The 20,059-nt window shown below is 40.6% G+C and overlaps 2 protein-coding genes across 3 annotated transcripts; both read right to left on the reverse strand.

The window, feature by feature from the left end:
• Positions 1 to 5,275: 5,275 nt before the first annotated feature.
• On the reverse strand, positions 5,276 to 10,141 carry OTOR (otoraplin). Its single transcript, XM_084515434.1, has 4 exons — positions 9,933 to 10,141; positions 9,317 to 9,456; positions 8,630 to 8,740; positions 5,276 to 5,460 (listed from the first exon to the last, which is right to left on the reverse strand). Exons 1-4 carry the CDS (start codon positions 10,054 to 10,056, stop codon positions 5,437 to 5,439), a joined length of 399 nt encoding a protein of 132 aa, XP_084371560.1. The 5' UTR covers positions 10,057 to 10,141; the 3' UTR covers positions 5,276 to 5,436.
• A 2,923-nt stretch (positions 10,142 to 13,064) lies between these two features.
• On the reverse strand, positions 13,065 to 19,503 carry SNRPB2 (small nuclear ribonucleoprotein polypeptide B2). 2 transcript variants are annotated; one of them, XM_084515513.1, is made up of 6 exons: positions 19,331 to 19,503; positions 17,746 to 17,918; positions 15,862 to 16,002; positions 14,674 to 14,727; positions 13,958 to 14,046; positions 13,065 to 13,447 (listed from the first exon to the last, which is right to left on the reverse strand). In XM_084515513.1, the coding sequence occupies exons 1-6, from the start codon at positions 19,392 to 19,394 to the stop codon at positions 13,288 to 13,290; spliced, it is 681 nt and encodes a 226-aa protein (XP_084371639.1). In that variant the 5' UTR covers positions 19,395 to 19,503; the 3' UTR covers positions 13,065 to 13,287. The 2 variants fall into 2 exon arrangements, with proteins under 2 accessions (XP_084371639.1, XP_084371640.1); XM_084515514.1 differs by lacking the exon at positions 19,331 to 19,503 and adding an exon at positions 18,668 to 18,719.
• Between the last annotated feature and the right edge of the window lie 556 nt (positions 19,504 to 20,059).

Genomic DNA, 20,059 nt, shown 5'->3' on the forward strand with positions numbered 1-20,059 from the left:
GGGATGTGTGGCTACAGGAGCAGACCAGACAAAACCCACACATCAGTATAGAACAAGAATCATGAATTTGCCCAGAGAGGTTGTGGAGTTTCCTTCTCTGGAGATATTCAAGACCCATCTGGATGCCTATCTGTGCAGCCTGCTCTAGGGAAGCTGCTTTGGCAGAGCAGTTGAACCCAATGATCTCTGGAGGTCCCTTCCAACCCCTACAACTCTCTGATTTTGTGACTTTAGGGCCAGTTACACTTCTCACTATGCTTTGGGTCATGCTACTTGCTGATGGAGATACAGCCTAGCAGCACCCACAGTCTCACTTCACAGCCAAGCCCAGCACAAAAGTCCTTTTTGTACTACTCTGTACTACTTTTTGTAATACTCTGTAACAGGGGCTCCGAAACCTCGCGGTCATAAAAGATTCAAACTCACATCAGAAAGACTTCTCACAAAAAAACAGCACAGGTGAAGCAGAACATAAGCAACCCCATTTCAAGTGAGAACATCGCTTCTCATCTTCTCTTACTCCTGCATTCACATTACCTGTCAGCCTGAGCCCCCCCTCTCAGCCTATATTCATAGCCCCTGCCTTCCTCTGCTCCCTCCAGGCTGGTGATTTTCACAGCTGCTGCTGCTAGTCACCCTTTGATCCCAGCCAGGGCAGCAGCGAGCCCTTCATTAGGCTATACCAGGACAGCTGGGGATGTAGTTTTGCCCTCCTCCAAAGCCCTCATGCTGCAACCCATGAGCAGAAAGGGACTTGGCACACACTGTCTGTGATGCCTGCTGCTTTCTGTCGCTGAAGGTTGTTGCGCTGAGTCGGCCAACATGCTGGTAGCACCACCACGCTGTGGCACAGGCGCCTCGCACACTGTCTGCCACAGGACCAGCTGCACTTCGGGAACACACAGTGCTAGCGTTGCCAGAGTGCATTGGCATGACAAAATTGCGGTTGCAGGAACGCATTTTCTGTGGAAAAAACACATTGCAGGAAAGCCCTCAGTGAACTTGCCATCTTTCATAAGCCCCGAGGCATGTTTATCATTTGCAGAATAGATAATAAGATGATTAAAGCAGTGTATATAATTAGGAGAAAATCTCCGGTGTAAAACGTTAGTGCCATCGGGAGTAAGGATTAGATAAGTTTGTTTAAATCCTTCATAACCTCAGTCATCCTTATTGTTACCAGCAAGCCAAACCAGAAACCTGGCCTGCTGCTGTCATTTGAGCATGTTCTGCGGAGAGCCGGTGGGGTGGCACGGGGCCACCAACATGATTGCGGAGGCTGGGGGAGCTGGGCTTGCTCTTCCCGGGATGAAACTGCTTCAGGGGGACATAGAAACAGCCCCCAACAACTACAAGGGGTTTATTAAGAGGATGGATTTGGGTTCTTTATTGAGGTGCTCCGTGGGGGAAAAGGGACAATGGACAGAAATTCCATTGGGGTGGGGGGTTGGGGAGTTTTAGATAAGGAAAATAATTTTCATAAGATTAATTATTGGAGGTTTTCAGGAGAGCCCTGGGGGCCCTCGGCGGCAGGGATGTGCTCGGCGATGCTTGGCCAGGCGAGCCGCTAGATGTCAGCCTGCGCTCACTCAACAACGCTGCTCCCACCGGCAGACAAGGCTCAAGCCCCATCGCAGCGGGGAGGCTTTCTTAATTACAACAGGCTTTTTACTTCACGTAATGACTGAGGGGCGTTACGCTTCTTCAAAACCAGCCCTGCTGAGAAATACACAGCATTTCTGGATCGCCACCCAAATAGATACCACGAGATCACAAGTTAAACAGGGTGGTTTAAGGCCACATCAAGAGTCCTCCACAGTCTTGTTTAAGCACAAAACTTAACACACAGAACAAGCTGTGAGCGTATTTCCCCTATGCTGGGATAAAACGAATGAAAATAGACTATAAGGTCTTGTTATACGGCTACCACACACCGCATGTAAGATATTTTGTACATTTTACTAAAACAATAGTGGAGAAATTGCTGGGGTTTCCATAAGGAAACTGCAAGGGGAATAATCACTGTAGGGGAAAAAGAAAAGCTAGAAAATCAAAAGCATCCTCCGCTGCCTGCTAGCATAATATTGATTCTCCTCTCCTTCTCCTGAAAGTCGGTTCCTGTTTATTTCAGCCAGGTACGCTACAGCATGAACACTTAGGGGTCTGAATGGCAAGCTGTGTTGTTGTGAAACGAGCTTCACCTAGGAATGTGAAATGCAGAAAGCAGATCTGTGTTCAGTGTCAAAACTATCGATCTTCAGCTGTCAGGTTTACATTAATAGTGCTGCCAACTGCAAGTACTCAAAAGTTTTCTGCAGACATCCTATGCTCCCTTGTCATTTCTTCCTTCCCCGGATCTCATTGTACAAGTCTGGGATCATTTTGTTTACTTTTCGTGCCAGTGCTGTTAAGATTATGGTTGTCACACTTCCACTCCTTTGTGCCGGGCAGAAACTCAGACTTTGCTTTAAAAACAAGAGAGATTCTCGAGCAATAATCAGGTCTCAACAGTGGGAATTTTAAATTAAGCAAACTTTGTGAAATTTGCAATAAAATAATGAAAAATGTCATACTGAAAATAGAGCCACGCGATGATTTAAGTAAATGAACAACAGTGGGGACACATCTTCTCTTGAGAGAGATGAGTATGTCAGACTGCAACATCTCCACCCTTCTGAGCAGAGACACCATCTCTTGCAAAGCAAATCTACCCAACACACTTTCTCTGTGCAGCATTTATATAGTGAAGAGATTGCCCCCAGAGCAGCAATGGCCATAAAGATCAGGAATTGCTGCATTTGTTGTACCACATCCCTGGTGACTAGTGAATGAAGTCACAATTCTCCCTCGGACAACTTAAAAAAGGATCCAGCCAATAAGTTACATGATGAAGCTATAAATTTATCTAGTCTATCATACCAGAGTTCAGACTGTAGCATAGGTCACCAATGCTTGTGAGATGACAGTTTTACACAAAGTGGACGTATAAAACAAATACCTATGACATTGTGCAGACAAAAGGTGCTATAAAGCTTCATTAAATTGGAAACCATCCAACAGTTGCACATTAGAGAATGAACTCAGTAGACAAGTAGCTTCATCAGTACAAAGCTGCTTCACAGCTAGGTGCTTTAGGAATACCACACAAAGTGAACCCTTAGCTGTCTTTGCTCTGAATTAGGTTTTCAAGTAGCTAAGACAGACTTTGATGCCTACTGAAAGCCTACTGAGTTTTTTTTTTGGTTTGTGTGTGTGTGTGTGTGTGTGTGTGTGCACAGAAGAGATGACCACAGAACAGTGTCTCTAAAGACTGACAGGGAAAAGGTAAAAAGAAAGAAATAGCCAATGAGTCACCATCCATGTTCTCCTACTAAGGCCTCAGACTCGCCATAATAGGAAAAGAAAAAAAGAAAAAAAGAAAAAAAGCATTGCAGGTTGTTTTTCACTGATACTCCAAATGTTGTCCTTTGTGCAAGCTCAAAAAGGGAAATATATGTAATGTGTACCTACTCCCTGTTGTATGTATCCTGTACAGAAAGAATTCTCTTCCTTAGTTGTTGTGTTGTTGTCCTGAAGCATCCATAAGCTGATTGTGGAGTTATCAGGAGCTGAAAGCAGTTGTCTGCAAGCTTTTCTTTACAAGGATGTGGGTTAAGGATTACGTGCAATGTCTAGGGTTATAAACACTGGTCTCATCTTGTACCATGTAGAGCCCAGTTATGGCCTGGAGCTCCTGCACTGTAAATGGGGATTACAGTGCCTTTGTGGAGAAACGTATATAAAGCTTACACAACCGTCTTGTATATATCTATGCAGAACTGCATATGTTAACAACTCTAAGGGACTATCTGAGATGACATGAGGAAAAACTTGTATTTTCCAATAACAGTTGCTAAACATCACCTCACCATTTTTGTTCATGTGCAATTTCATGTTTTGCTTGTTCGCAAACACCTGGTGCTGTGTACTCTTCATGTTCTCGTGGCTTCTAGCATGTACCCAGGGTAGGATGCATTAAGCCTGTCTAAAACAAATGCATACAAACACCTTGTTTGGAAATCTGAGCCCCAGCGCCTCCTCACACGGCCGCCTCGTCCCCACAGAGTCTCCTGCCTGGCACCACGGCCTTGTGGCAGGCGGGGCGAGGCGCGGGCCCGGTGCCATGTTGGGCATTACCCCTCACCTCTCTCCCCTCATGCGCCTGGTGACACACTGCTGACACTGTCCCAGACGCAGTAAAGCCCACCTTTAGTTTCTATCAGTTCCTCCAGCAGAGGATAGTGCTTGTAACAAAAAATGATTAACAGACGGCTCAACAAGAGAACGTATTTTTAACATTTATTTAATACATAGTATGAGGCTGTGTCAGCAAAATGCAGGTCAAGATGCCAAGTGCTGGGTCCTGCACCTGGGGTGCAATAACCCCCAGCAGAGCTACAGGCTGAGAGATGAGTGGTTGGAGAGCTGCCAGGCAGAGAAGGACCTGGGAGTGATGGTGGATAGTTGGCTGAATATGAGCCAGCAGTGTGCTCAGGTGGCCAAGAAGGCCAACAGCATCCTGGCTTGCATAAGAAACAGTGTGACCAGCAGGGCTAGGGAGGTGATTGTCCCCCTGTTCTCGGCTCTGGTGAGGCCGCACCTCGAGTACTGTGTTCAGTTTTGGGCCCCTCGCTACAAGAAGGACATCGAGGTGCTCGAGCGGGTGCAGAGAAGGGCAACGAAGCTGGTGAGGGGCCTGGAGAACAAGTCCTACGAGGAGCAGCTGAGGGAGCTGGGCTTGTTCAGCCTGGAGAAGAGGAGGCTCAGGGGCGACCTTATCGCTCTTTATAGGTACCTCAAGGGAGGCTGTAGCGAGGTGGGGGTTGGCCTGTTCTCCCACGTGCCTGGTGACAGGACGAGGGGGAATGGGCTTAAGTTGAGCCAGGGGAGTTTTAGGTTAGATGTTAGGAAGAACTTCTTCACTGAAAGGGTTGTGAGGCACTGGAACAGGCTGCCCAGGGAAGTGGTGGAGTCACCATCCCTGGAAGTCTTCAAAAGACGTTTAGATGTAGAGCTTAGGGATATGGTTTAGTGGGGACTGTTAGTGTTAGGTCAGAGGTTGGACTCGATGATCTTGAAACTCTGATTCTGTGAAGATAGCACATCCCATTTTATATATAGCATATTTATGCCACTCAGACATACAATAATTCAAAGGCTAGGTTTATTAACAAGCAAAGAATATGCAGATAAAAAAAAAAATAATCTAAAGAATAAAGTCCTGTTATGAGGCCTTTCCTCCTACCCCAAATAACTCCCTTTAAATCAACTTTTGCATTTGAAACACTACTTATCTTATAAACATCGATTAAAAATATGTATGTTCAGTGAGAGGGTCCATGTTTCTTTGTCAGCTTTTCTTGTAGCACCCTAGAGATTACGTAGCCATCTTCAGCACTATTCGCAGAAGAAATCAATGTCCTGAAAAAGAGTTAAAAGGAAAGATCTTTTGAGATTACTGAAGGATTAACATCCTTTTATCATCCCCCAAAGGTAGATAAGTAGATGCAAACACTGAATACACTGTAATATACTCAAAGTATGTTCTCTATAAATTAACTTCACAATTCCAGAGAAAAAAAGTCTTTTTTTCTTTCAACTCCTTTTATGTAGTTGGGATGATTTGTTCCTGCCATAAATCTTTAAAGTGAATTAGGCAATGCCATGTTCTTTCTTATTTCAAGCAAATCCTTTATCTTTTTGTTTTGTATTCCCACATCCATATTTGGATTTATTAAGAGTTGTATGTAACCCCTTATCCTTAAACTGTTCCTAATCACACATGAAAAGAACGCCTTAAACAGACTGAGGCTGTTACACTTCCTCCAGAGAAATCCCACTAAGAAAATAAATGCCTTTTTTTTTGCTTGAAAACTTCCAGCAAGCGATACATTTTCGCAGCATATTGCTTTAATCTAGCTTTCTGCGAGCATTTTACATAGCCACGTAGATCTCATCTTGATTCTACTGTAGAGAAGTGTCACCTCATGCTGCTGAAACCAAGCAACATAGACATTAGACCAACCTATCACATGTACCTGTCCCCTGGAAGCAGAAGACACGGAGCTGTTTCAGAGCAGATGCTTACTGGTAATAAAAGTACTTTCATCTTAGCTAGCAAATGGCCAATTTTAAGTGATTGAGGGAAGAAAGGCAATCCAAGACCACTTTGTAGTACACGTTCTATTGTATTGAATCTGTTGTGTTCAGTGCAATTCAGAAGTAGCAGCACTGAGAAAAACATCTTCCAAGACTTATCACTTGAAACAGCCACCGATAGGCATGGATTACCTAACACTGCAAAAAGGATGCTGACGGAAGTTCACAAGCCCAAGAATTTATTAGGAGGGTCTGTAGATGATGGCATACATTGACTCCAGTTGTGAGAAGTTACTTTTTGGGGAAAAAAAATTGAAAGGAGGGACAATGACATGAAGACCCCCATGCTAATGTCCTCTTTCCTGCTGCAGTGGAGAGGAGCACGTCCCCCTTTGATCTCCTTTCCTCCCCACGCATCAAGCTGACTATTGAGTGGCTTACTCAGTGCTGTTATCAGGCAGGTGCATGCTGATTGATCATTAAGCTTTGGGCATCATCGGGTGCCCCAGTGCAAATGAAACAATGCAGTAAAGGGGTAGGAAAAAGAGTGACTGGAGAAGGTGGTTCTCATACCACTGGTCACCACTTCCTGAGAGAACCCATGGTAGCAACAGCCCTGGGCTTCACAGGTCCAAGACCAGGAAAGCAAGGGAAAATACTGCCAACAGCTTAACATTGAATTACTGCCAAGAGCTCTGTAACTGAAGGGTTACAGAGCTGCAAGCACAAGACTGGCTACTGACTTGCAAATAGGAGACTGGTGGCATTAGAGGCATATAAGAGCTGTGCAATAGTAGCTCTTGTATAAGACAGTAACCTTTAAAGGAGAAGCAGTGCTGCCCATACAGATTGGTCAAGATGTGCTGTAGACAGTTTTAAAGGTAATCCTGCAGTCAGACTCTTAAGTTCATGTTTGCAACATACAAGCAAGAACAGAGGAACAAGGAAAAGAACTGCTACAACAAGTTTTTGTCACAAAGTTCCTGTATAGCAAGAATGTGAAATGAGAATGAAATGAGTGTGAAGCTCAGTGTCCTTAGTTCTGCAGGAGGGCTGGATGCAGAACTTCTACTTGCCAGTTAAAGTTCTGCATTGCAGCCTGGCAATGTCCCATTCTGGACCCTCAGCCAGCCTGCAGGCTGAGACATCACTTTAACCTGCCTCTGCTTCCAATTCAGCTTGCCGTTCAGCAGACTGGCTGTCATATTGTTGAGTAAAGAGCTTAGAAACATATTTTAGTCATTCTTTCATGTTCTGTGACTAATTGCTACTATGCTTCTGGGCCAAATTCAGAATATTCTAATACAGTGTCAAGAAAAGCAATCACTTACTTCAAGATTTTCATTTGCTCATATGAAAGTTGTCTGACATTAATAATGCAAATCCTAGCGACTATTAACGTGAAACTAAGTTCTTCATTTTGCTTATTTCCTGTGTTAATGAAACCCACCTAGTAATCCGGAGCTAGGATTAAAGACTCCATATGTGATTTCAAGACTGACTCACTAATCATTGTATTTTGCTGTACACTTCAAAATAGAATGTAACTAAATATTCAATATTACTGAAGGTAGTTATTGGAAACCTACCGTTCAATTTGTTTTAAGCACAGACATAGGTTACCAGTAACGTTACTTGTAAGCCAGACCACATCAGCCTGTGAGAAAGGACCCTCCTCTTCCACTCTTCTGTGAGATGTGTTTCAGACCTTCAGTAAAATTAAGAACTGTCTGCTATACAACATACTACTGTATGATCAGGGAGAACCATTCTTTCAGAAGTGCAGCCTACGTAAAGACATGTTTTCCATGGCTTTGCAATTCAACTTTTTTTAAAATGTACTAAGAACTTTTGCTATCAGACAGCAAGCATACTCTTCTCATACACATACCGTACTCTGAACACAAAGTTTTATTCTTTAAGTTGCGTCCAACATTTTAACCCATTTTTACTATGGAAAACAAGAACTAAAAAATACATCTTTCTGAATGAAGAGTGGAAAAGTGAGTTTTCACATACAGTTGTTTGCCAGGGACCTCCTCTCACTGAAGTGGGAGATGTTCAGGAGGGTAAAATTAAAGTTTTCTATAAAAATGGCAATCAAAGCGCACAATTAATAGAAAATGGGGTTGGACGCGTTAATAAAATATGCAGCACAATGTCCAGATTCCAAAGAAGAAAAACATTTGCAACACATTGCAAGAAGCTCAGGTAACAGGCTGATGTGGCCTTGAAGCTGTACCATTCGAATCAATAGGAACTCTAATAGTATCAAGGCCGCAACGCAGCATTTGCAATGTCTACAATATGAGAGCTTATGTTAGGATTTTATTGAGGCTATTTGCCTGTATAAAGGCCCAAAGATTGCATCCCTAAGCATCTGTGATATGCTACAATCAACTGCCACAATTATGATTTGTTTTTACAGCAAATTAGCATTACACAGCCAAGTATAATTATGCAGCCAGCTGGGCTTCTGCAAATTCCTTACCGTTGTAGGAACTGTCTTATTTGCTTCTTGATAGACATGTTGTTCTGAGACTAAACTGCTAGGGAAATAACCAACTGTCCCCATATGGTCTTCATACTGCTCTCCATAAACCTTGAAGCAAGGAGATGTATAATTAGGTACCTTACAACTATCCTCATCTGGTTTAAGCTAGTTCATAATTTAGTCAGAAGCAGTTACTAATAGCGTTTCTTACTCTGGATATCTTAGTTCTCCAATTAACCAGCACATGAAATGAACAATTAATTTCCAACATAGGCATGCATTTTCGGAGCAAAGTAATACCAGCTATAGTTTATCTGGATATTTTTTTTTAATATACAAATACAGGTGATATTTATCTTTTCTTTCCTTAAATTTAAGAGTTTTATGAGCAGCTGTGATAGAAGTTTTTCTCATCCATAGTTTCAGCAAGCACCCACAGAAAAGAACTGTTGAGACATTCCATTAAGGTTCAACACCTAATTCTTGTACAGTTATTGAAGATAACATTACAAAAGAAAAAAAAAAAAAAAAGCCCTCAAGACTCCTCAATCAGTTTCTTCAGTTTTAACACCCACTTTGAAAACTAAATTGTTACATCAAAACCCACACTAGCATCCATTTCTTGACAAAAGTACACGTTAATCTACTTCTGGTTTGCTCATAGACACAAGAATCTCGTCTTACACTTCCAGCCCAGAATTCTCCAGATTCTTTTTCCTTCACTAGTTTTGAGTAAACATAAATCAACTGCCCTTTTTTAATATTAATGAATCTGCAGTCTGGAGCATTATAATCCTCTTCTGCTCTGACAAGGGAAATGGTGTCTAGAAAAAAAAAAAAAAAAAGATCAAGAATGAGCTGGATGAATTTAAGGACATACTTTTATAAAGAGAAATATAACTATATGATGCCTGTGGATGCACACATGTAAAACCACTTCTACAGACAAAAGTAGGTTATTCTGAAATTATTGTCTGCCAAGAATTTGTCCTGCTTATTTTTCCATCTCCAGTAAGCAAATGAACAGCTTAAGAATGTGTATTTCGTCGGGATGGGAATCACAGTCCTTCTCTTTACACTTACCTTTCACTCAAGTGAAAAAGGTCCCTTACAAATTTTGTTTGCAGTAAAATGGGATGTGATGTTCTCTATCAATCCTCCCACATTGCTTTCAATTGACAAACCAACCTAGAAATGAGCTAAATAAGCAGAGCAGTTTTCTGTCAAACTCCATCCAAGCTCCGCAATTGTTTTTCAGAATATATTCTCTCATAATTTCAGTTAAAGCAGGATTACTTACAGACACAGTCATCATCAGCACACAGCTTCTTGCTGGCAAGTTTATCCATAAAAATTCCAGTGACAAGGGGATACATTAATCTGAGACACAGAAGCAAGATAACCAAATAAACACGCTGTGTCATTTTTTCCTTTGCCGCAGCACCTCCCAAATGCGGACCGGGTCAAGCGATCCGTATCTTTTATGGAAGAAGCAAACATCTGGACAAACATCCCTGGCCAATGGGAAGGGATCGAGGGGACATTCCACTGCTACAGGAGGAGCTGCAGGCAGGAGGAAAGACTCAGGTTCCACTTACAAAACAGAATCCCTTCCCAAACACATTCTGGGTCAGCATTTCAGTGAGCAACTGTATTACTTACACATTCTTCAGCCTTCCGGTAGTCATCCATAGGCTTAATCTTACCTCAAGCAAAAGTTGTCTGAGAATGAAAAATTAAGTCGGACTGTTATAAGTGGGAAAGGAAATCACATCCTTTCAAATCCTTCAGTCCTTTATTCTCAAGCACACTCACTGACAAACCGTCTTCCCTGCACCATAAACCCACCACGGCAGAAATTTCCCCGTTACAGCCCACAGACAGGCCCTATGAGGACCCTAAAACATAGATGCAAATGTAACCCAGTAATAAGGCTTGGCAAGTCAGCCATTTAAATTGGTGGTCTAAAATTCAAGCGTTGCATAGTTGTATAGGCAAGATTTATTTTCCATGGGAAGATGCAGGAGGAGAGCAAAGTACTCAGGTTGTGCCAGGGTAGTGGCCATCTCACTTCTATTTACATAGCTGAACTCAGTTGAGATTTGCAGATGCAGGACCCTAAAAACATACTATGCCACTGACTTAAGAGGTGCTCGTTATGCCTTAAAGGACATCCAGAATTGATCTAAGTTACCAAGATCTCATCGTAACATATATGTAAGGAGAAAAATAGGAGTATTATAATTAAAATATATGCACACACACACAAAGAGAAACCTGAGTTACTACACTGTAAGCTGCTCACATCACAGCTGTCACGCTACAAAGAGCTAGTTTGGATCAGTCCTTAGAAGTGACCAAAAGCAAGTGTGTGAATTCCCCAAATGGCACTCCAGCCCATCAGTGCTCTGTGATTCACAAGAAGGCCTGAAGAGCTACCAGCTGTACCATCTTTCAGACGACTGTCATTGAAAAAACACACTATTTTTTAAAGAACGAGCATCTTGCTATTTCTAACATCACCCTTATATTACAGCTGACTTAACAACATCCTCCTCTAGCCTTCCAGCCCATTACTCCATTACTCCTTCCTCCAACCTCCCATACATCTTCACTTTTGTTCTTCTTCTCTTTTTTTTTTTTTTTTTTTTCAGACAGCTCCACACAAACCCTTCTAATTGAATCAAGGTAGAGTGTGGCAGTATGCAAAGGAGTCTCACATAAATGAAATATTGGAAAGCAAGAACAGCATCATTAATACCTACAAAATTGCAACTGCAGAGGATAAAACCCGAGGTTAATGACAGAACATAATCACTCTTACTCTTTACAGGTGCACAAACAAAATTCACTTGCAAGTGCTCTAAATTTGTGAATCTACTAAAAAGAATGAAAAATGCATACATGGAAATTAATCATGATTGATGACATTAATCAGGACTCCTGGAAAGAGCATCATCTTGCAGTGTGATCTGAGAAAAAGATCAATTTGTTCGTTTTGCAGATCTTGTGCAAAAAAAGTTTCATGTAGCAGTTTCAGATGCCCAGAAACAGCACTTGCTCAGAAATTGTGCCGACGTGCCAAAATACGGAGCTCTGCACGGTTTCATAAAAAGCAATAAAAAGCACAGCTCTTCGTCCACAGAACAGTCTGAAGTGAAATCTCAATCTTCTCAGAACAAACTAAGAAAAACAATGTTCTGCAGCTACAACTAAGCCCACACAACACAGGTAGGGACCGCATCAAGCCATGGTAACAAGGAGAGCTACAGCCACCAGCACACTCCCTCTTTTTCCAGTTGACCTACTTATTCTGGAAACAAAAAAGCCTCAATACTTGCAGTGTAGCTGCTATGCTAATCTGAACATTCTTCCTTGTAGTTTCTGGTCTTCACATCAGGTACTCTAATACTTGCCTGAACTACTTCTGAAGAAAGTCGTGCTGATTCTGTCCCATTACATTTTTGAAAGGGTAGTTAGAGGCCTCACAGAGAAAGAACTTAAGAACTGAGGAATGGTGCAACATGACCAGCACAAACACATCACCCCTTCCTCTCAAACATGGATCTCCAAAGGTCTGATAGAAATGCTTCTAGACATCACCATGCAAAACTTACTGTTCCACCAGAAATATGATAATACTTTTAATTAAATTTCATTATTCTCTTAGCCTAAAATATCTTCCTAGGTCCTCCTTCACCTCAACAAAGCACTCCAGCTCTTGAAGCAATTTTTTTCCATGCAAGTATTTATAATAGTTACAGCTCCCAGTACTGCATCTGATTAATTCTCTGCATGTAGTGTATTTCATGTCCAACAAGCCCCTTAACTGTTTTAAACAAATGGAAAAGACCTCAGCAAACCACACACATTAGGACACGCATTTTGAAAAACCCATCTGTCAGACTGTCAAACATATCAGCAATGTCTTTGTATAGAGCAAGAAAGCTTTTCCTAAACCATTTATTAAAACTGCTGGTAAATAATGGAGGACTGGAAAAATAAGCTTTTATGGGCCCTCTATACACTTGCTTCTATTACCAGCCATCATTGCAGAGACAAAACCAAAGAAGTTGAACAATGCTATCGAAGTTTAATCAATGTCTACCAGTACCTGGAGAAAAAAAAAGAAAAAGACTCCAACAATAATCTGTTGCTTTTCTGTGAGAGTAATTTTGTCTTAAGACAATGATAATGCCTTAATGCCTTGCCTTAAGGCTTAAGATAAAAGTACTGAAAACCGAGTGTTGCATTCTGAATATGCTGACACTTAGTATACCTGCTCATGCTTTTTGCTCTGAAGAGACAGCTATTTTTCCAGCATTCACTTCTGAGAAACGAAGACCACCTTAAAAGTAGTTAAACCAATATAATTAATTGGCCCTGCACGCCTAACAGATTCAAGGAAAGACAAATTCAAGGAAAAACATCGTTTGAAAACAGCATCAACTATATTTATTTTATAAAAAATGGCATTTTAGCACAAAAGTTTACTATTCAACAGATCCATGGAAGTCCTGCAACTGGCCCAACAGCTGTGGCCATTTTACACAACAGTCTTATCTTTTCTGCATAGAACAGCAAACATGCTGGCTGATCAAAGTATCGTCATGATAAAAAAATCAATCCAAAGAAGTCTTTTAAAGAGTGCCTAATTATTTCTTAGCATAAGTGATTTTCATGGCATGAGACGGAGTGATCTTGAATCCTTGGAGGGCATCTCGAGCAGCTCCTGCTTGACATTCATTTTCAAACTCCACAAATGCAATGTCGTGGCGCCCAGGCACTAATCGTACTTCTTTAAATCCAGGGAACCTTTAAAAGAAATTGAAAGAGTCAGATATTATTTCCTGGTTTGGTAATTTATATCTCTTCAGTAGCCGTAGGACCTTATCATACGCATCTACTAGTATAACAATTATTACTAATAAAAGATTCAACTGAAGAATTTTTTGTATGTCCAGTCCCCATAACTATGGACCTAAGGATCATTCTGTGGAAGTAATTCAATCAGTCTCGCACACATGCAGAAGCAACTAAAGCCAGTTTTGAAACCGTTCCTGATATTGTAAAGTCTTTCATATTGATCACTAACTCAAATCCAGTGCAGACTGATAATAGATAACTTACACAATCAAAAGCAACTCAAAAGAAAAAAGAAAATTGCACTTGGTTTCTGCACCAAGACATCAGACCTGACATCTGTAATCTTGGCAGTAACACAGAAAACTGAAATACTTTCAAAACCTCTTATTTCTAAAAAATCAACTTGCCAACTGAGACAGCATAAAGGTAACAGAGGGATTCAAAGAACTGAAAACTTACTGATTGAATAACATGGACAGCATCATCTCGTTCGTTTCCTCGGGTAGGTTATTAAGGAAAAGGATATAGTTCGGTGGGTTATCAGGCACCTGCAACAGAAGAACAATGCTCAGCAGATTATCCGTAGCTGTCCACTCCTCTGCAATCTATCTGCATTATTATTCGAACTAAGACTCGTGCATTCTCAGTTTTTACTCAGAATACTGCTAGTTGGGCTTTAGGATACCTTCATGCAATATGCAGGCAAATCCCCATTTGTTTTTTCAAACTGTCTATCTCACAGTGATAAAAATGTAGAGGGTCTCTTGCTTCCACAAAAAAAAATATATAAAAAAAATCACATTAATATATTTTCTTAGACACCTTATTTAAACTTGACAGCTCAACAGTTGATGCTGCAGTACTCCACCAAAGAAGGTGCCTGACGACTACCCGTAGGCCATTTTAGATTATTCAGGCCATCCAAGATACCTGTGGGGGAAGTGATGAACTCAAGCCCTCCACAGCTCCCTCTCTGGTAGAGCAGTTGGAGGCCACAATAAATATTCTGTTCATCTACAGTAGAACTGAACTACTGAGTTTCTTTGAGCAACTGAAAACCACACAAAACACTGGTTTTACTAGAGAGTGTTCTATTAAAACATATTGATTAGAAACCCTGTTAGCTTTTAAGCTTCAGAATCTTTAACGGTTTTGGTCACAAAAACAAGCGTTACCTGCTGATTCTGTGGTGAAGTCCCAGGGGCACTGGCTGAATTTTGTGTTGCTCCCTAGTAAATAAGTACAAAATAGTTTTTAAAAGATATTTGGTTAGAAATATATAAACACACATCACCATGTTTCTGTAAAACTCCAGCAGTATGTTAAGGTTGGTGTGTTTGTTTAATATTTTGATTGATTAAACCATAATCCAAGGAACATTCGTTGTTTATGAAATACCTGCTGTAGGGAAACAACAACATGTGCATTTCACTGAACCCCAAAACCAGACAACAAAAGAAAAAAACATCTAATTAATGGCTATGTCAGCAGAATCACTACTTCTCCACATCATAAAATTCAGTTCTATAAGACAGGAAGTTGTTCTGAAAATGAAGGCCTAGACAGGACACATCTAGTAGAAAAATAAAACCAGATGTTCCACTGATGACAGCAGTTTACAAAGGATAGCTTAAAGCTATTACCGTTATCAACAGAGGCAACTAGTTCTTCCTAAAAGGTTTGTATATAACCATTGATTTTGAATAAATTGTGAGAAAATTTAATGTTCTACTTGGAAAAAGTTGTTTTCTATGATCGCTCTGATCTCTCCTTAATTGTGTCTTAGCAGGAACAGTAGTGGGGTAACAGAATATTCAAACCCTGCACCTTGGTGTTTTCTACTAAACTTGAGGATATAAGTGACTAAACGTTATTAGTTTATGCCAGGACAACCCTTAGCGGAGATATATTCCAAGCCAACTCCTTCCCATCTAACTGTAAATGGGTAATCTTATTCCCTTTTACCCCTTTGCCATTCTTCAGTGTCTGTAGTGCAAATAAGCGTTTAAACATTGAAGGGAAGAGCTGGTTGAGCATTTGAAGATAATACTAAAGCCAACATTAAAGCCACCTCTCGTTAGTTGTTTTTAAAAATAAAAAAATGTTTGTTTCTACTTTGGTTTATTGTACCTTTGCCCTTTATCTTTTTCATCCAAGAACAGGAATGAGAAAGAAATTATAAAAAAGCAGCAAGGACTAAGTAATCGCTCTCTCTCCTGTGTTCTAGTGAGTGATAGAGAGCAGTAGGTATCAACAGACAACAATTCAAAGAACTGAGAAATACTAAAAGACAATAATTAGTCTTCAGAAGAAAAACCTGAATAGCCTGCTCCCCCTTGTTTTTTAAAACAAGAACAGCTTACCTGGATAACCTTTTTATTTGCTGCGTTTGCTGACTGCTCCAGAGATTTGGCCTTCTTCTTTTCCTTCCTTTTTTCTTTATCAGCAAAAGTGCCACGCATTTTAGAGATGATATCAGAGTCTGTTTTTGCATACTGAATACGCTTTTTAAAAGAAAAAATACATTGTTGTTTATTATACCAAAAATCTTGTAGCAACTTTGTTGACAGTGTTCTACTTGCGCACTACTGACATGGTATTTTTATAGAAACTTCTTGTATTAAAAATACTGTTGCAAGTTGTAGGTATGCTTACAGAGTACGCAATCCTCATAATTAATTCTGATCACAACTAGAGAACTTTTTAGGAACTCAGATGGACCACTCATGAGAAGAAATTACTAATTTTACCTCACTCATTGGAATCGGAACTCTAATCAGCTAATGGCACCTTTTTAATGTCTATCAAGGTAACAGCTGTACAAAGCTATATAACGTCAGTTAACAAAACTGCCACCAGATGCTATTTAAAAAAATGAGGGGTTTAAAGCATTCAGGGGCAGGAAGGGGGGTGTTAGGCATTAAGACTCCACAGTAGTTTCTCAGATCTCTGCAGAAAAAATGAGTTCAGTAAAACTCAAATAAAAAAAGTGAAGTACTTGCCTTAATTCAACCTGAACTGCACCAATTTTGTCAGCACCACAACTGCATTATTTTTCTGACAGAGGCTTCCCAACGCACAAATTCACGGAGTTAAACGGATTCAGTTAGAAATTTACAGCTGACATAACATTATATATGTCAATGTGTACACACGTGTGCACACATTTACAATCTTATCACTTATTGGAACTACCTCAATACAGAATTACACAAGGCAAAGATTTTTTTAAGCTTTTATATGTTGCCAGATGTAGTATGCGTGCTGCAGTCATTATTTAAAGAGGAAAGTATGCCCAAAAGCTTACGATGCCTTAATTTATTTATTAGTTTATTTCTTATTAAGTTTTACAGAGCACAAAGATCTTTAAGGGCAAATGACAGAATTAAGCTTGCACAATTCCTCATTAAAGAATTTGTTAGATAATCTGAAAGCGTCAATGAAACAAGCTTGCGGCTCAGCAACACAACAGCCTGTGCACTCCTTAACACTCAAAGCCACGAGCTAAAAGCCAGTACAAATATATCCAGCTAGCACTGAAGTCAAGTGAGCCATTTGCATGTTATCAGAGATGCACAGTTATCCAAGCAGGCAACAACAGAAACGTGCCAACTGTTGTGCCATTCTGCCTGTAATCAAGTACACTATTAAATCAGCTTTTCTTGAGTAGTAGTGCTTTTGCATCGCGGAAGCGATACCGAAATTTGGTCATTTGGCTTGCTAATCTGATGTATGCACAAGCAAAACTAGTCAACAATTTCAAAAAAAGATATTACTGACCACACCTGCCAATTTCTGGAAAGTAAAACTAGAGATCTTCACCCTACTCACTGCTGCCTCAAAATGGAAGCATCATAATCTAACTGTGAACAACTTAAGTAATCAATAATGATCATTTCAACAGAAAGCACCTAACTTCAAGAACATTACTACAGGAATTTTATCCGTTCAGCAGAAGACATGATGTGTAAGCTGGAAGCATTTCCGATCTTGAAAACTTCAACCTACCATAGAAAAACATAATGCCATCATTTAAGATACCTAAATGCTAAGTTCAGCCTCACTGTACTTTAAGTACCATCTCTCCAATCTCTCCTCAAGTTTGCATAAATATATCTATTAATTGAGAGAGGTCATCACTGAATAACAGCACAATTACATGTGACAGCTAATTCTTAAGGTGCAAATACCCAAACACTGCATCATACCACAATAAATTTTTGTTATGTAAAAAGAACAAAACTCACCATTGGTTTCCCATAAAACGGAAAGCCTTGTAGTTGTCTCAGAGCATTGGTAGATGATCCAAGTTCTTTAAATATAACAAAAGCTTGTCCTCTCATCTTCATAGTCTTCAAAGCCACAATGTCAACCACATGACCAAACTGTGAGAATAATGCATACAAGGACCTCTTCAGCTCTGTTGACGTGTTAAAAAAAAAATATATATATTATAACCAGTTACATATAAATGTCTGCTTCTAGAGAGTTTGCTGTCCTTTAGGGTCATTTCTGCCACCTTGATCTCACAGTAATAAGTTACATAAGCTTAGTCAGACTGCTGCACAAGCGTAAGTTGATTTGCCTGGTTTTTACAAGTTGGCGTGCAATTCTTGGTTTCACATCGCAAGCATTCACCTAGCAAAGAAACTGTACCTCCATCCATTTTAACTTTTTAAGACAGCAAAAATTACAGGAGGATACAAATACACATTCTTGAGTATACGTATATATACACACACATATATATACACAAACATACACACTCCAGTATGATGTATTACAGCTATCGAAGACCAATTAGCAAATCAATACCATCACATGGAACAGTAAAGAGGTATGACTTAAGAATACTGCAAAGAGCTAATCAAAGGCTAAACAAATTTGGACATTTAGTTTCTAACTGTTTAATCAATCCTTTCAAGTGCATCAAATATTTTTCATATTCTATATATGAATGCATTTTCATATGATCACACTGTAACTTGCAGTTGCCACGGGTTTATTTTTATTATTTAAAGTCACCTGACATGTCAAATTAAACTTTAATCTTCTCCAATTAAGCTAAATATATCCTCTGTATGGCATAATTATTCTAAGTGACAAGTCCTACGCTTGAAACATTTCAGCTACATAAGAGCACTGCCTCCTGGTTATTGCTGTTGAGACCTGCCAATACCAGCCCAGCATCACTTCTTCTGGCTGCTCTTGACCAGCCACAGCTCTATATAAAGAAAAAAAAATCAAAATCAACAGGAAGCCAATTAAAGCAACCTGTGAAGGATGATACCTTCCAAAAGCAACAGATGCATAGAAAATACAAGAATGCAGCTTGCTTCATCAGCGTTTTTTTGTTTTCTTATCGAAATTTTTATCTTTAAATACCTTAAAAAATGTACTTAAAAATGGGATTTGCAGGCTTCATTGGTCATTTGAAATATCGCGTTTAAAAACTATAACCAAACTATTTAATAATGGACACTTATTAGCTTATAGGGCACCTAAAATGCTACAAATAAGCCCTTAACATTTACTTCATTACACAGAACCACCTCGACACATAACTTTATTAGCAGAGCTGCTTCCACTTCCAGGCCATTCCCCGCAGCACCCAGAGGCACCTGAGCAGCACTCAAACACGGTTTTAAGAACCGGACGGCTCTATACAGTGTATGCAGAGCCAGCTAAAGGTTAAGGGATTTTTTATTCAGTTTTTCAAGCACGCTGTGAGGAGCCCAGGTCCCCCCGCCGGCAGCTGGGTCCCGGGGGCTCAGCCCAGCCTGGCTTTCCCGTGCACCTTCCCACCGCAGCGCCCCCCGAGCACAGCGGTACCTTCCTTCTTGATCTTATCGTTTATGTTGTTGATGTAAATGGTGTGGTTGGGTCTGATATCCATCCTCTGCAACGCGTCTCCGACGCAGGGCCCCACAGCCCCTCAGCGCCTCAGCTCCGAAATGGCCGCCGCCGCCGCGCGCAGGCGGGGCCGGCGCTGCGCCCAGCGGCCCATGCGCGGCGCGGGCGGCCGCCGCCATCTTGACGCCCCTCAGAGCCAGCCCTGTGGGGTGCTTCAGCCCCGGGGTGAAGCTGACAGAAACTGGGGCTTCCTCAGCCAGATTCTCTCTTTATGGTGTTCTAATAAAGAAATATAAACACGTTTAACTCTTGTTTTCGTGTCTTCTATGGAGAACGAAGAGAAATAACACCTTAAAAATCCCCTCTTAACAAGCATCCAGTAGCTAACATTTCTTTTTAGATTTCCTTTTCAATATCCCAACTATCCGAACATTTCATTTCTTGAAAGCACTTTGAAAATCCCTGTGGTAGTGGAACCTCTGGATAAATAAACAAGAGAACAGATTGGGGTTGCAGCCTTTGAATTTTTGGAATAATTTTCAGGCTGCATACCTTCGTTTCTATGAACGAACAATGATGCAGTCCCTTCCAGAAATGACTTCAAGTCGTCAGAGTTTAACCTGGCTGCATATCAAAAAGTTACTGCGGAAGGTTATAATCCATAAGAGATGTTGCGTTCAAATTAAACTGTATTTGGTCAGGTCCACA

Source organism: Aythya ferina (assembly GCF_964211825.1).
Source record: "Aythya ferina genome assembly, chromosome: 3".
Lineage (NCBI taxonomy): Eukaryota > Metazoa > Chordata > Aves > Anseriformes > Anatidae > Aythya > Aythya ferina.

What these genes read in the sequence shown, in the direction of transcription:
- OTOR (XM_084515434.1), bottom strand. Translation starts at nt 10,056, where the DNA reads ATGACACAGCGTGTTTATTTGGTTATCTTGCTTCTGTGTCTCAGATTA. An exon ending in GAGAATTCTGGGCTGGAAGT is followed by an intron (nt 8,741 to 9,316) that starts GTAAGACGAGAT and finishes CCTTGCTTCAAG; the next exon opens with GTTTATGGAGAGCAGTATGA. An exon ending in ATAAGACAGTTCCTACAACG is followed by an intron (nt 5,461 to 8,629) that starts GTAAGGAATTTG and finishes ACTCTTTTTCAG; the next exon opens with GACATTGATTTCTTCTGCGA.
- SNRPB2 (XM_084515513.1), bottom strand. Translation starts at nt 19,394, where the DNA reads ATGGATATCAGACCCAACCACACCATTTACATCAACAACATAAACGAT. An exon ending in CGATAAGATCAAGAAGGAAG is followed by an intron (nt 17,919 to 19,330) that starts GTACCGCTGTGC and finishes ACACGTCAACAG; the next exon opens with AGCTGAAGAGGTCCTTGTAT. An exon ending in CGTTTTATGGGAAACCAATG is followed by an intron (nt 16,003 to 17,745) that starts GTGAGTTTTGTT and finishes TCTTTTAAAAAG; the next exon opens with CGTATTCAGTATGCAAAAAC.